The 17,406-nt window shown below is 36.5% G+C and overlaps 1 protein-coding gene across 1 annotated transcript in view; it reads right to left on the bottom strand.

The window, feature by feature from the left end:
* The window catches only part of LOC114459565 (neural-cadherin-like), a 494,937-nt gene that overhangs the window by 52,848 nt on the left and 424,683 nt on the right, over positions 1 to 17,406 (bottom strand). Inside the window, exons 31-32 of the mRNA XM_028441778.1 lie at positions 12,785 to 12,965; positions 8,547 to 8,713 (exon numbers count right to left, since the gene is read on the bottom strand). Coding sequence (XP_028297579.1) covers positions 8,547 to 8,713; positions 12,785 to 12,965 — 348 coding nt within the window. The remainder of the gene's footprint in view (positions 1 to 8,546; positions 8,714 to 12,784; positions 12,966 to 17,406) is intronic.

The raw sequence follows: 17,406 nt of genomic DNA, 5'->3' as shown, positions 1-17,406 counted from the left end.
AGTCCTCATCATACATGTTATTGTCCATAGGCCTCATGTTGTACTTTTCCATGAGTTTTTTTTTAGTATATTTGACTGAAAGTGAGCAGATACTAAGACTCTTTGTATTGATCTTTCAGTCTAATATTTAGATATTTAGTGCTCGACATCCACTTAATCATTTACGATCCCCTGAGGCTGACAGTTATGGCCACTCAGCATTTTCACAAGCCAAAAATATTGTTGTTAGAATCTCTCAAAAGTGAACTAAAGCATGGTGAAATGTACCATTGAGAGTTATTTTTATTGAAAATGACTCTAAAATGAAAGATGGCATTAAAGGAAAAACTCTACAGAAAATGATCCCATTATGTATAGATTATATTTGATTGATCTAAAAATGGTGAGTTTTCCTCTTTTTGTTTCATTTTCTCTTTTCTTTTCTGTCCTATTTCACTGTTTTACTTTACGCTCTGTTTTCTTTGTCTCCTCTCACGTGAAGCCATATATTGAGTTGTGTGCATTTTGCTATTGTAACCTTTTCTAAAGAAAAGTCACTTTTGGAAAAAGCAAAGCTCTTTTGAACTTTATTTTTAATTAGTTTTCAAAGCTTACCACTGAAAACAACAACTTTTTGCCAGGAATGGATGTTACTCTTTGTAAAACAAATAAGGGAACAACATGCAACAGACCACTGAATACTTCTGGCTCCTTGACATTTGGGCAGCACAAATAAAATGTAAAAATTCTGCAGAGCAACTTCTTATCTTTCAGAAACTGGTGGGATTTCTCAGATAGAGCAAAGATTAGCAGAGTTACGTTCTTTTAAATTTATATGTTACCCTTGATGCGTTCAGGGTCCCTGGGAAACCTGGTTATTTTGATGAGCTTGTAAAATCTGGTCCGGATGATGACGTGAAAAGAGGACACGTATGGTTACTCTATGTAATGGCACTGATTAGGGAAAGACGATGAAATGGAAACAGGTGTAAACTGTGAAACAAACAGGAACATTTGGAGGATCTAAGGTCGTGGTTCCCAATCTTTTTTGTCCCCTGTACCCCTTTGCATTTTTGTTAAATCATGTGTACCCCCTCTTCCCATCATAAGTACCCCCTGACTGTGTCTTGAATGTTGGTTCCATAATGCTTAACCTACAAATTCCGATCAATGAGTGGAATTTAACGTGAATTTATTAAAAATAAATAAAAACACCAATGCTTAAGTTTAATCCTAAATAAATGCAGTCTCATAAAATAGAGCTAATTATTGTCTCCTATTGTCAGCAGTGTGATAAAAAGGCCTCAGCAGCATAAAATAATCATGTTTCAATAAATTAAAAGAAAATATATTTTATTGAGCAATACTACTGTTAATCAGTGATTCTCAACATAAGGCTCTTTATGTTTTCATTTTAATTTCCTCAGAAAACCTAAAAAGAAGGAAACTTTTTAACCCCTAACATATTTCCTTTGGTCATTTTACATCTTCCTTTGTCCAATTTTTACCCCTTTTCAAAAAGTTCTGACACTTTGTTTTTTGTCCTTTCTTTCATTTATTTGGCCACTTTTCATCCAAATAAGCTAAGTTTTGCCCAATAAAAACCAGTTGATTAATTTTTTCATCACATTTTTCCTTTTTTGTTCCACATTTTTGCCCTTTTTGACTATTGTTTGCCACATTTTGCCCATTTAAGCTACCTTTTTTCATTAAATACCACCTAGTTCCTCCTTAACTGCCCATTTTTTGCTATTCCTGACTGCTTTTTGCCCATTTTAGTCACTTTTTACGCTTTTCTTGCCACGTTTTTGCCACATCCTGACCATTTTTACCACCTGTTACTAGTTTCTCGTCAAAAAACACAAAACGGACCGGCCCACTTTGTCAGAAAGCCAGTCCACCCCTGCATACCCCTGTTTGGGAACCACTACTCTAATTACTAACAACACGTCAGTCGATAAAGCACATTAAAGAATACTGCTGTAGTCTGCTACAGACTCTCAACGTGAGCATAAGCTTTAATAATTATAACCACAAAGATGACAAAGTGCAAACGTACTGTGGATGGTTGATGGAAACCAGCCACATTCAGACAAACCATCCAGTCTGACAATAAACACAGTTTGGGTAAAGAACCAACTCCTCAGGGGCCGATTCAGGAGTTCATCTACACGTGAAATGAAAGGGTCACTGATTTAAAAACAACAACAATAAACAGAAACTTTAGACATGTTGGAAGAAGGAACGCTGCTGTCAAATATCCCTTCCCTGGGATTTCACTAGATTTTTACACTTGACCTTATACGACTCCAACAAGCATCTTTCACTGAGTTCCTCAGGGGACGAAAACACTTTAATGACTTTAGTTGTTGGAGAAACCGCAGTAGCAGATCTATCAAACACACAGATATCACTAGTTCACATTAAGAAAGAAAGAAATAAGAAACAGAGGAAAGAATAGTTATTATATATATATATATATATATATATATATATATATATATATATATATATATAATGTATATATAGCACAGGGAAACATTTTTCCAGTTTTTTCCAACCATGGGGTCGTGACCCCATGTGGGATCGCCTGAAATGTTTACTAATTGATAAAAGTTATTACTGATAAAAACACACTGAACAAAATATAAATTCAATGATTTTGTTTTTGGTCCCATTTTTCTGAGCTGAACTCAAAGATCTGAAACATTTTCTATAAACACTAAAGACCTATTAATCTCAAATATTTTTCACAAATGTGTGTAAATGTGTGTTAGCGAGCAGAGATAATCCATCCCACCTCACAGGTGTGGCACATCAACATGCTGATTAGACACCATGATTATTGCACAGGTGTGCCTCGGGGAAGGCCACAATAAAAGGCCACTCTAAAAATGTTCAGTTTAATCACAGCACAATGCCACAGATGTCGTTAGTTCTGAGGGAGCGTGTAATTAGCATGCTGACTGCAGGAATGTCCATCAGAACTGTTGCCCATGAATTGAATATTCATTTATCTACCGTAAGCCGTCTCCAAAGGCATTTCAGAGATGGATGAGTGAATGAATGAAAATGAAAATGAAAATGAAAATGAAAATGAAAATGAAAATGAAAATGAAAATGAAAATGAAAATGAAAATGAAAATGAATGAATGAGTGAGTGAGTGAGTGAATGAATACTCATGTTTTAGTTTCCCACAGGATTGATCAGACCACCAATAACAGCATCATTAATGAAAGCTCCTCCCCCTGAGGCTGCGCTGACAGAATAAAGTGACATTTCAGAAAACGATAACCACAGGAAGGAGAAACAGACGTTGATGCTGAAATGGCAGCAGCACAGCAGTGATTATCATTCCAAACACTGACGTTAATCGATACCTGTGGTCACGGCAGGAGGAAAAACTCCTGAAGGGCTTCAATATAACAAGTGTGAGATAAGAAAAAAAACAAACATGGTGGGGCTCGTAAATGAATACAAATAGGAGCAATTTAGGTGTGAAAATGAATCCTTCAACATAATACGTGAAATGTATGCAGTGAGGATGCTGTGGGTTTCTCTGCTAATGCTACATATGAGAAACACAAATAGAACCTGGTCCGTTTGGAGTGAAATCGTATAATGTTCTACATCCATCCATACCGGTTCCAACAAACATCATTATGTTTCCACTTCTGTCACGTTGCTGTGGATTATCGACCAAAAACTGGTTTCTATCTTCACCTGATGCTTTACATTCATGTCACACAGACCTGTAGCTACAGCTATATGAGCTATAGGACCACAGTATAAACACACTATAATGTGTTAATGTGACTGAGATAATCCACTCACACTGATCACAGATGGATTATTTACTACAATAATCAACATATTATGATTATATATTATAATGTATATTTTCCCTCCTTTTTCCTTTCCTTTCTTTTCTCTCCTTCCCCCCTTTCTTTTTTTCTTTACTTCTGTATACCTTTTGCTAACATAATTGTAAATTGAAAATTAAAATAAAGCTGCAGTATGTAACTTTATTTTGGGCATCATTTGGTGAAAAATCCATAATCATCTTTGAGCATATTGTAATCCAAAGTGTTCTGAGTGGACAGTGAATCTCAGCTACTTCTCCTGGCTCTGTAAATGAGCTTTAGAAGTACGGGAACGTGATGCTGGACTTCAGCCAATCAGAGATCTATCTACAAACACATGTGCTCCATGAGCTGTTTTGGACGCTACTATTGGCTGCTCGACTGAAGTCAGGCACGTTCAAGGACCGTCGCTAGTAAACGTGCAGCAGAAGTCTCCATCACAGGGTTTGGAACAACAGTTGCACGGCAAATCAAGCGGAAAAAGGCAGACCAAGGTGGAGAAGCAGCAGAATAAAGTCACAAACACTGAGGATGAACGGATCACTTTGTGTCCTCGTTGATTCCCGTGCCACACGCACGCACGCACGCACGCACACACGCACACGCACACGCACACGCACACACACACACACAGGTGTCAGGGGGACAGTGAAAACAGATGGGATAACGTGTAAACATAAGAGAAGCTTATTCAAGGCGAGCGGTTGCCGAGATCCCACCTCCCTCTGTGAGATGTGTAGGGGGGACGAGCTAACGGCAGCAGCCACTGATTAGAACAGTAACTCCTGCAATCATGTCAGAGTCTCTAAAACACCAGAAAAATCTCCACTAACACAAGATAAAGTTCATACATGTCACTATGTCTATATTAACTCACTCAGTGCCACTCACGAGGTAACTCATCATTTGTGTTTTTTCACGGGGATTACTAGAAGGTACAAAATACCCCCAGCCTGTGAGCCAGATAGCAAAATAATAGGTGACATGTAGGAGGTAGCAGCGCACCTCTGGATGAGAGTTCATCCATGCTCAGCAGAGCTCAGATGGAGAGGAGGAAAGGCGTTTACGAGTCAGAAAATGGCTCTAGAGTTGACGTTCCCAGCAGCGCACACTCGACCAGAGCATATGTGGAACTCATGGATAGTGTGGCGATGGTGAGATAAAACCATAAAAAAACGGGGAACGCAGTGACACTCTGCATGCTGGGGAGAAAGAGGAAGTTACGTGTGTGCAGAATGATGGGAGAAAAGTTGGAGGAACGCCAAAATACAGTAAAAAATCCATTCAACTCTGAACCAGATAGCAAAAATAATAATAATTTTGCCATCAAAAGCCCGGTCTCAGTGTTTTTTTTAATGTTTTATATATATATTTTTTAATTTATTTATTCAGTTTATTTCCGACATGGTTGCATTCACAGAAGTTTTGTTTTTTCTTTTTTTTGTTTTGCACATGTTGAAAAAGGAGACAGAGAAGCAGTTTGCTTATCTAGGTCCTGTCCCCTGTTTAAAACACAGAAAGTTTACATCAACGCTTGTCTCTCTGGTCAAACAGTCTTTGCTTCTTCTGAGCACAATTACAATTTTTTTTTTTTTGTTCTTTTTGATGTAGGATTCATTCTCATCTGTAGTCGGTGTTGTCTTTTTTTATTCCTCCTCCTCTCCATCGTTGTTCGTGTCGTCCTTCTTCCCTGCAGATTTCATTCCCAGCCGTTGTTTGCGTTCCTCGTGTTGTTGTGATGGTCTTTTCTTTTAGATTGAGTCAATTGTGTTCATTGACCAGTTGATAAATTCCATCTCGTTGATGTGTTGATCACGTATTCTTATAAGAATGTGTTCCGAGTTTTTTCTTTATATCTGGCCAAGTTTGCAGCTTGTTTTGTCTCTGCATCAAGGTTGTTCCAGCTGTTGATAGCTCTATTGACAGTGCTGTATTTTCCAATGTTAGATTTAATCCTTTCTTGTATAAACACATTATTATGTCTTAGTTCATAAGCAGTTTGTTTGTATATGAAACGTTTTTGTATTTTGTTTGGGAGTGTTTTTAGTGATGCCCTAAATGCTAGAATTTGTGTGTTATAGTGTATTATTTCTTGCAGTTTAAGGTATTTGGCCTTTTCAAATAGTTCGTTTGTGTGTGCGTTGTGTGATGCTTTATATAGAATCCTAATTGCTTTTTTTCAAGTTTAAATAAAGGTTCAAGATACGTTTTGTAGGTGTTTCCCCAGATTTCTGAGCAGTAATTTAAATGTGACCCAATAAGGGAAGAATAGATTGTCTTCAGTGATTTGGTTTGTAGTATTTGTTGTATTTTCCATAGGATGTAGCTGCTTTTGGCAACTTTGTTTTTAACTACTTGTATGTGCTTTGTCCAGGTCAGTTTCTCATCTATCCACACTCCTAGTGCTCTATATTCTGTCGTTTATATATAGAATGAACAGTTTTGGCCCTAAAATCGAACCCTGTAGTACACCACATTGTATGGTTTGGCATATTGATATGTTTTGTTCAAAGTCCACATATTGTCTCCTATTTCTCATATAACTTTTAACCCAGTTTAGGGCGTTGTGCCTAATGCCGTAGTTTTGAAGTTTTTCTTCCAGAATAACATGGTTTATTGTGTCAAATGCTTTTTTAAGGTCCAAAAAAATGCCGAATACAAATAAATTATTTTCTAATGCATCTCTTATATTTTCCGTGGTGTCAGTTATAGCCATTGCTGTTGAACGTCCTTTTCTGAACCCATATTGGCCTTCATGTATGATATTATCATCTTCTATGAATTTGTCCAGCCTTTTCATGAACAGTTTTTCTAGAATTTTCGATAATTGCAGTAATATTGAAATAGGTCGATAGTTGGTGAAATCTCGTTTGTCTCCACTCTTGTGGATCGGTCTGATTTTTGCGATTTTCATTTGGTCTGGGAAAATACCATTTTTGAATGAGAGATTGCTGATATATGTTAGTGGTGGTGTTATTTCAGCTGTTATACTTTTTAGTAGAGTTAGATTATTAATGTCTCTGGATTTTTTTGAATTACAGTTTGTAATGATTGTTTTCACCTCTGCTTCCGTTACTTCTTCAAGTGTTAAATACTTATCATTCTCTTTGTCAAAATGGTTCCATTTAAGTGTTGGATGTTGATAGATTCCTCTCCCAGTCTCCATTCCAATATTTATGAAGAAATTATTAAGTTCTTCTGCAATTTTTTTCTTATTGTATTCCTTTAAGTTGTTTATTATAAAGTGGTCTGTGGCTTCCTCTTTGCTTTTACGCATAGTTATGGAGTTTATAATTTCCCTAAGTTTTTGATTTTTGTTTTTATTTTCCTTTAATTGTTTTTCATAATCTCTTTTTTTTTTCTCTTAGGAGAGTGTTGACTTTGTTTCTGTAATTTTTGTATCGTAGTTCTGTTTTCAATGTTTTATCTTTAAGATATTTTTTATATAATGTATTTTTTTTTGCATGCGTTTGTTATTTTTTTTAATCAATCCATGGTATTTTGTTTGTCTTACGTTTGATTGTTATTTGTTTCAAAGGGCAGTATTTATCATATATTGTAGTTATAATGTCTGAGGAAACAATGTTCAGATGTTAGAGTTGTCACTAAAGCAAAAAATACCTTTAAAGTCACTGACAGGGTTTTTTTTTTTACAAAAAGGCTTTTTTCTCAGCTTTTTGCTCTGAAAATGAAGATTTGTGTAAAACTTGCTCTATTCAACAGCTGATTACAAAAGAATGAAAACGAGCCAGAGACAAATGATGAAAGTAGAGACTTCAATCTTTCAGAATCTGGTGTCAGATTTCAGATAGTCATAGTAGAAAATATTCTGTGGGTCTTTAAAATCAGTCAAAATGCACTGAGGGGGATAGAAAATCTGAAAATGGCTGGCACTGAATGAGTTAAAAGTCGCTAAAAGCGTTCACAAAATATAATGGTATGGGAGGATGAGTTTCGGATTCTACATACTGCAGCATTTAAATTCATCAATATCATTATATGTAATATTCACTCACATATGCATTATTTTGTAAAATAATCTGAATACACCATCTTTTTTATTCTATTTTTTACTTTTTCATGTTTTCTCTTCCTCCTACCCCACACTCTGACACGTAACAGTTTGTTGTACGGGAATAAACTATAAATGAATGATGAACTTAAACAAGGAAACATTTAATGTCACATGTATTCACATTTTAATTGAACAAAGTCCAACATTTTAATTTAAATTGACAGTTGAACAGTTAATGTTTCTACTCTAATTTTCAATAATCAATACGACCCCAGAGGTGGATTGATCAATTTCTTGTTGTCGGCTTCTTTGTTTTGTTAGTTGTCTGCTAACGTAACATCTTTATTATTAAAGCGCTCCAAAAAACACATCCATATAGAGTCTATAAAGTTATTTCCTTGTATTGTTACAATGGATTGATTATGTTTTAAAATGATTTTAGATTGATTAATGTCATCAGGAAGGCCAAATTGCTGAGCACAGATCGATGTAGTTGGATCGTAGGAATATAAATCGATTTATTGATGTAATGGATGAATCGTTACAGCCTTAGTTTTAACATTTTGTTTAATGTTAGAGGGAAAACAAAATCAAACCCAGTCGATCATTAAAAGCTCTGCTATTGTTACACAGCAAACTACTGCAATCCAATGCTGTTAAAGAGGAGATGATGTTTGCATGTGCTCACCTCTAGTCGCAGGTATTCACTTTGTTCCTTTGAGATCAGGCTGAGGATGACGCTGCTGTGTTTACGCGTTCGAACCAGGACTTGAATCCACGTCCTACGAGCAGACAGCGAGGACGTCAGCTGGTAATGAACGTGGCTGTAGCCATCGAAGGAGTACTCTGGAGCCACTGTCACACACACACACACACACACACACACACACACACACACACACACACACACACACACACACACACACACAGCTGTCATCTGCAGAATTCATTCTGATCAAGCAGAATATATACATATTAATACAACAATCCTATGAAAAGTAATCATTTATGATTTAATACAGGAAGTAAAATTATTTTCCACATTGTTGCCAGAACCAAATAGGCACAAAATACTGTGTGTGTGTGTGTGTGTGTGTGTGTCTGTTCTGTTTTAATGTAACTTTTTCTTTGATAGACACTGACAAATATTTATGTTCCAACGTTCCTGAAACCTTTATTTTCTTATGTAGTAAAGGTGTGAAAAATATACTGTGTGGAAGTAGTATAGCAAGCGCAGGGGTGTCAGAATAATATATAAATACATAATATAATAAAAGAAGAAAAAAAACACTATCAAATAAACAACAGGTGGTTATAGTTTTTATTTTTCAGTTTTTTGAACAAACTTTTTTTTTTAAATAAATTATAACATTACAGAAAAATACTCCAGAAACTCACAAAACTATTACAAAAATGAAGAGAACGACAACAATAATGCACAAAATAACTCCAAATAACAAAAAGACAAGGAAAACACACTTAATGACTCAGCAAACCCACAGTACTACAGCCAAACAAAACGATAACAGAAATACACAAAAAAAACTTCATATAGCACAAAACAACAACAAACATACACAAAAAGACTCAAGAAATGTACAAAATTAAAGAAAATGACAAAACAACACAAAAAGACAAGGAAAACACACTTAATGACTTTGAAAACACACAATACTACAACTAAACAAAAGAACAACAGAAATACACAAAAACAACACAAATACACAAAAAGATTTCAAAAGATGCATGTTTTACAGGAAAAATACACAAAAGGACAAGATAAATGCACAAAACTGACTTATAACAAGCAAGACAACAACAAAACGACAGAAAAAACCCACAAAACACTTAGGTCTTTCCTGTATTATTGTTCAGATTGGTCATTATTCTAAATGCTGACGTGAATGTACATAATGTGGCCCTTCGATCACACAAACACTGCTTTGTGGCCCTTGTTGTTTAGTATTGATCAACACTGAGGAACAATGATATTAGAAAATGTGAACTGTGCTTTACTCTGTGACTCTAACATTATGAATATGTCATTAAAGTTCTGATTGGAACTAAAACAATTCCATCCTCCACACATCGGTGTGTTTGTGTCTATTAAGCGTTCAAATATTATCAAAAGATGGAAAATGTTTTTGGTTTGACGAAAGCATTAAAACGTAATGAGTTTTCTGGGAATCAAAGGTTAATATCCTGAGCTAAGACGTCTCCAGGATGAAGACAAGCCTCCATCACAACCACTGGGGCTCCATCGCTCACTTTAACACAGCTTTTATTGCTTCTGTAAGAGGCAACAAAAGCTGTTGTGAGGATCAAAATATGAGCTCGTCAGCTTTTCGTTCACGTCCAGGGCTTAGAGACAGAATATACTAACATTTTCATCTGTCAGGGATTTCAAAATAAGACTTCAACACCACTTCTGTGTGTTAAACTCCATCAATTCATCCGTTAAACAATGGATTGACTGATTCACAAACAATTGACAAATGTTAATAATTCATATTAAAGCAGTTAAGACCTGAGAAAGCTGTTTTTAATCCGTTTGTGGGAAAGTGATTAATTTCAAGCATCGTTTTTTTGTGTTTTTCAAAGAAAATGTGCAAGATGTTCAAACAGATTTACAAGGTTTTTCAGATACAGATGTGTTTTTTTACCCGTCCTTAGGGAGGGATGGGGATAGTCACAACTAAAATAAATGGATTTGTTTCACTGCAATAATAAAACAATGCATAGCTGGTGGTTTTAATGCCCTGATTAGCGCATTTCACGTATGTTTTAAGTCCATGCTGAGCGTGCTTAAGTTCACTAATCACTCTAGACTTTGATTGGAAACGCTTTGAGAACAACAGAAATAATCACTCTAGAATTCTCTTCTTTGGTCTGCTCTGGACTTTGTTTGTGATTTCACACCAACCAGACCAAATGCACCCTATAGTGTTTATAATGCTCTAAGGTGCATCGGTGTGACACTGAACGAGACTTCAGGGACTAGAGTCACTTAAATCACCCGTGATGGGTAACTTGAGCCTGGAACATTGTAGCGCCTCTTGGTCGCTCCATCACTTCATCGCTCCAGTGACGTGTAGACCAGGGAATAGTATGAATAGTATTAATAGTATGAATCGTATGATTCGTATGAATCGTATGAATAGTATGAATAGTATGAATAGTATGAATCGTATGAATCGTATGAATAGTATGAATCATATGAATAGTATGAATAGTATGAATAGTATGTCTGCAGCAGTAAGAAGGCTGATCACTTCTTCTACAGTCGTACGTTTACAGCACTTATCATTGACAGCTCTACTTCTACTATGGTTTAAATGATCAACTTACAGAGTTACTAAAGGTTGAGTTCACTCAAAATATACTTTGAATTTAAAAGGCTTATTCAATGAGTGTTCCACTTTCATTTTGGTCCCAGTAAGTAGAGGAAGTGCACAGCCTCAGCTCTACAGACAGTGACGATTAAGGAAGTGACATAGAGAGAAACTCATCACTGATTGGATGTCACGACTCAATTTTTCAACTTTGAGCAACTGAGACGCGCAAAAAAAAAGTCGCTGGGATTGCGGGACTAGCGTCGCTTGAAGGGAAGTCACTTAGAATTAATTCTAGTCACCAGAGTTGTACTTCAAGAGTATTTCATTCACATTGTTGCTACTCCGACGTATTACTACCCCTCAGGTCCAGCATTACATTTACACCGAACGCAACTTTAGCGACTATAGTTGCTTAAATCGCCCATGATAAGTCACACTTATTGCTAACGTCGTCGCTAGCTTGGTCGCTGCCAACTTCAAAGCAATTTTCATTTTCACATAAACCATGGCTGATCCAACCACGATCGCGGCGCTGTAATTGTTCAAAAACTCTGGGTTTATGAGACCCTTGATCATGAAGCGGAGACGTGACGTAGAGGGAAACTCGTTGGCGATTGGATGTTGTGCGACAGCGTCACTCAAAGTCACTTGAAAAGTTCAAAATTTTCAACTTTATATCTTTTTTAACATTATTCTCAGTAAAAATGCTTAATGTTACCATCAACCGTATCCATGGAAACCCCATAACAACTTTGTGATGTCACTTTTTAAAAAGCCAATGAAGGACATTAGGTATTAGAGCAGGAACCATTGGGTGGTAGCTCGGTGTGTGATGACTGTGACCAGCGTTCATGTTTTCCACTCCACTCCATTACCACATAAAGGTAACGGAGTGGAAAGACCATCATCATGTTAAATAACCATTAGCTGCTAATGCTGCTCATATGCACAGCTAACAATAAACATTAAGCTAGCTACTGCAACCTTTAATTCAGTGATTCTCAACTGGTGGATCAGGACCCAAAAGTGGGTCACGGACCTGTACTGGGTGGGTCACAGACAGCTGGTCAAAAGTAAATGAATACTTGTTGGACTTTTATTTTAAAATAAACTTATTTTGACAAGTATGCTGGGAAATGCATTTTGCACAGGAAAATATATACATTTATGTTTTAAAAAATAATTATTAATGTGTGTATTTTCAAAAGCTGTTTTTGAAAAACTAAATTTGGTTGGTTGAATTCTAAAAAAAAAAATGGATCGCAATAATGACTGTGGTAAAATGTGGGTCCCAGGGCGACACCAGTTGAGAACCCCTAATTTAAATTAATTAAATAATTTGCCCTTAATGAAAATTTAGCCCTGCATTTAATGTGCATTAAAACACAAGCATAACCAACGTTGTGTTTCTTCATTGTTGCATTTGTAAAACTAGTAGATATACAATAGAACATCTAAAACAATGTCATTAACATAATGCTTTTAATAATAAAAGTCATATAAAGGTAAAGGTATAAGTGTTTTTTTCTATATTTGTGTTTTATGTGTAAGAATAAAATACATGAGTGTGTTTGAAAAGCTTTGTTCGTACCGTCCTCACACTGCTGTCCTGTGTATCCGGCCACACACTGGCAGCTGAAGGACCCCCACTCCCCGTGACAGCGACCACGGTGACCACAGGACGGATAACCCATGTTGACACAGCTGGTGTCGGTGGTCACGCAGCCTGGAGAGCTGGACTGGGAGTCGGCAGGAGAGCCCAGATCATACAGCTGAGTGGGACAGATAGAGGACAGGAGGCGATGGGTTAATACGTGAAAAAAAAAGGGTCACATGGGCCTAATGCAGAGTTTGAAAGGATACAAATGTTAATATAATATATACATACAGTAATATACAAAGAGTTTAAGTGCCATAAAACACAGTGACTGTACAAAATATGTGAATTCATTTGTTGTAGAATGTGTAGTGTCAACGCAATGTTTTGTCATCAACATTATCAATTATGTGACTCATCAATTTTGCATTATTTTATCATTGTGGTTGGTGCAAATCTGGAGACGGTCTATATATTCTAATTATATTTTTCTTTTGCCCCCCTTGAATCGAACTTCTATTTATAATTGTATAAATACAATATAGTAGATAAATAATAATAATAATAATAATAATAATAATAATAATAATAATAATAATAATAATAATAATAATAATAATAATAATAATAATAACTTTTATTATACATTATAACAATCTGTTCTTGTAAAATCTTAAGTAAACCTTAAAATCTCTCCAACACTGAAACAATACAAATAAATAAATAAAATAAAACTCAAGGCTTACAGAACATTAAATAAACACTTTAATAAATAACTGTGACAGTTTACATCACATGGTCCCACGCTGACTCTGAGCTCTATTCTGACTGTTGTCATGGTGATGAGTTCTCAACTGATCTCAACTTGGGACCCACATTTTGCCACGGTCAATAAATCGCAACCCACTTTTTTTTAAGAATTCAACCAATCAAATGTAGTTTTTTAAAAAGAGCTGTTGAAAACATACATATATAATATTTTTTTTAAACCTATGCATTTCACAGCATGCCTGTCAAAAGAAAAGTTTATTTCAAAATAAAAGACAAGTCCAACATGAGAGACGTTAAGTATTTATCTATTTTTGACCAGCTGTCCGCCCCTTTTGGGTCCCGACCCACCAGTTGAGAATTGCGGGTCGAGACCAGATGAAAACTTGACCTTAACTTCTTAGATTCTAAGTTTCTACCAGTGGCTCCTTTGATTGTAATCCCTCTCTGAACCTCTGTGGAGGTTTGATCATCCAGGAGGATCTTTATGATGATATTTTTTATTAAATCCACCAGTATTTTATCTCTTTTAATCCATCTTGGACTTTAGTCTCTCTTCTCTTTTCCTCGTGTCTGAAGATTTCATCGAAACAAAGCAGCATTTTTAATGATCAGTTACATGTTGGAAAATTACCGTAATTACATGACGTTGGCTGTAAACAGCAACTGGTTAGTTTTCGGAAACTGGTGGAATTTGTCCAATAGAGCAATTATTGGTGGCGTTACTGTCATTTTAATCAACCTGTAGCCTGAGATGAGTTCAGGGGCTCATTTCTGATGAGTTCGTAAAATCCAGCCAGACAAGATGTGAAGTTAGGACATATGAGCCACCCTATGCAATGCTAATATGAAAGCTAACGTGAAAGGGGTAGTGTAGGTCGCAGAAGATTAGAGGAGAGAAGAGCTGTGGAAAGGATATGTGACAATAGATACAAGAAGAAGAGTCACCAGGAGAAGAAACCGTGAGGAAGACAGATATATAAATATATATAAATATATTTAAAAAGCTAAAGTGAAAAGGAGATAAAATGAAAAGAAGAGGAAGAAAAGCTTTAAATTCAGGAGCCAATGGCCTTTCATCTTCTTCTTCTACCACTAATAATACCCGACACTGAAACAGGGCAGTAGCATGAAAGGACGAACAAACCTCGACTGGCAAAACGTGTTTGGACTATGAAATGACACAGTGGTTAACGGAGAGGGAGGAGGGGTTAAAGTCGAGGGTCTGTTGCTATATGAGCTAAGGCTGCGTCCCAGTACCCACACTGACGCCCCTCGGTTGTGCCCTCCCACTGAAGGGTCTGAGTGCGTAGAGTGTCCAATCGTACGGAGTGTGATTTAGCTCCGCCCACTACGTCTCCCTTCATGCACACCTGTGTGAAGTGTGCATGCACACAGACTTCGATGAAGGGAATTACCCATAAGTCCTTTTTGTCGTGGGGCGTTCCAAAATGAAAAACAAAAACAAAAACAAAAAATCTATGACGGACAAACTCACAATAAACCTCGTTAGCAGCAAAAATGGCAAAAAAAAATTAATGTCTTTTCAAGTGTAAGTAAGATATCATTTATTTCATTTCTGTAATATGTATTATATCAAAATACATTTTGTAATACAAGGGCTTTCAGAACCTCCAGGAATTTGCGATGTTGCGATTGCAACTATTAATGCAAATTCAGCCAATCACCACAAATTTTCGGCAATTTTAACCAATCTGACTAAAGATTCCGGTCAATTCGGCACAACGTGGCTGAAGTCCGTCCGCTTTTAAGCCACATCAACTCCCGAAGCCGGCAGCCACCAGGAGCCCCCCGGTACGACCAGAATCACCATTTAGTCTGGTTACAGACTGTGTCACAACAGACAAATAACAGTTTAATGATCTCCTGCTGCTCTAGAATAAAATAAATAATAAAATAAAATAACCTGCTTAAACTACTATTATATTATTATTATTATATATGATCTATGATAGAGCTTCATTACGTCTCAAACGGTAGCAGTGGCTAAGGTCATTGGTGATTGCGCCCCCTGGTGGTATCTCCACGCACACATGTACATATTACTAAACACATGAGACTCTTCTGCAGCAAAAGTCATGAATGCATTGATGAGATTCTCACAGGAAAAGAACTATTTTTTTTTTAAAAAACTTTTAACTGGACTGGACTTTAGTATGTGCAGTTATGTTTTGTGCATTTCCCGAAAGTCCTTGTAACAGTGAAAATATGAAACATACATGAAACGTCTTATTTAATTTCTAATCTAAGCTGCTATCAACACCATTTTACCGTCATGATTGATGACGTCCTGACTCAGGTGGATGACGCAAACTGTCCCATTTCTACGCTTTCTGCACTTGTTCCCTTACACACTTTAAATCCAAAGTGCACTTAAACCAAGTGAACCCTTTGTGGAAGTCCGTAGGGCGTAGTGAGGGTATTGGGACACAGCCTAAATGTAGCAATACCATAGAACTGTGACATTGGTTTGGTGGCCATCTTGTAAAATGGCTGCCATGTTGGATTCCTGAAAGGCTGAAGCTCTTCTCAAACTAATATTTAGTAACATTTTGGTTTAGAAGCATGGAGACGTGAAGGAAGGAGTAGTGTAGGTCAGAGAAGATTATAGGAAGATGAGCTATGGAAGACTTATGAGACAATAAATACAATAAGAAGAGTCAGCAGCAGAACAAACAATGAGGAACACGATGGACTCAGATATACAGTATGTCAAAGTAGAAAGTTAAAGTGAAAGGGAGAGGAATGTCAAACTCATGGCCCGGGGGCCAAGTCTGGTCCTTTGCAGCATCCAATTCGGCCCACAGGAGAAAGTAAAAATGACATAACATAAATCATTGTATGAATGAAACTCAACAATATTTGCAGGTGCTCACAGTTTTCCTGGTGCTTATGTCACATGATTACAGACGTTTTAAAGAAAACTCAAAATTCTTAGAAAATTCTTCAATTTTCCTCAAATTATGACAAAATATTTCCCTTAATTAAATAAAAACTGGTCACAAAATCCAGGAAATTTAATATATCTGTCACTTACTGTATAGCTTGCAAAATGTCGGTTTCTTACATATTTTGTATTTTATGTATACGTAGAGGTAAAAACTAGAACACAATAACCTTTAAATGACTCGTTTCCCCACATCAAATATGTGGCCCCACTTAACATCAAATGGCTCCGTATTTGGCCCCTGAACTAAAATGAGTTTGACACCCGTGCTTTAGATTCAGGAGCAGCAGAAGAGCCAACGATGTTTGATCTTCTTCTCCTACACTAATAACTTTAATAAGACCCGACACGTTAAAACACGTGGCCATAAAAGGCATCAACACGTTCCATCTGCTCCAGCGAGCACCAGAGAGCTGCTGATTGGCTCTGACCTCCAGTGGAAAGGCTTCTTATTGGATGGTGACCTTTAAATGTTACGACTTCTCCGTTGGTGCTGCTTGGACTTATTGAGCTGATTATTATGGAAGGAAACACCACAACAATCAATGGAAGATAGACGTAGAAAAGTGCATGAAAGATTGATTAGAATGAGCTCAGAATCAGCTGGAGTTCACATAAAGTATTCAGTCATTCATTGTGGAGAGATGGGCAACTTTTATTAAAGCAGTGCCACAAAAATGTGATTGTATCAGATCTGAGGGTCACATTATAAATATTCACGTCATCATTTAGAATAATGACCAATCTCAGCATCAATACAGGAAAGAATTAAGGCTTTTGTCTATATTTCTGTTGTTCTTTGTGTTTTTCAAGACATTCTGTATCTTTTCTTTTCATTTTATGCCATTTTTTAGTTTGGTATATTTTTCTGGTTTTTAAT

The sequence above is a fragment of the Gouania willdenowi genome, chromosome 3 (genome assembly GCF_900634775.1).
Source record: "Gouania willdenowi chromosome 3, fGouWil2.1, whole genome shotgun sequence".
Lineage (NCBI taxonomy): Eukaryota > Metazoa > Chordata > Actinopteri > Blenniiformes > Gobiesocidae > Gouania > Gouania willdenowi.
The sequence above is the reverse complement of the archived record's forward strand: the minus strand, read 5'-3'. Positions and strand labels throughout refer to the sequence as shown.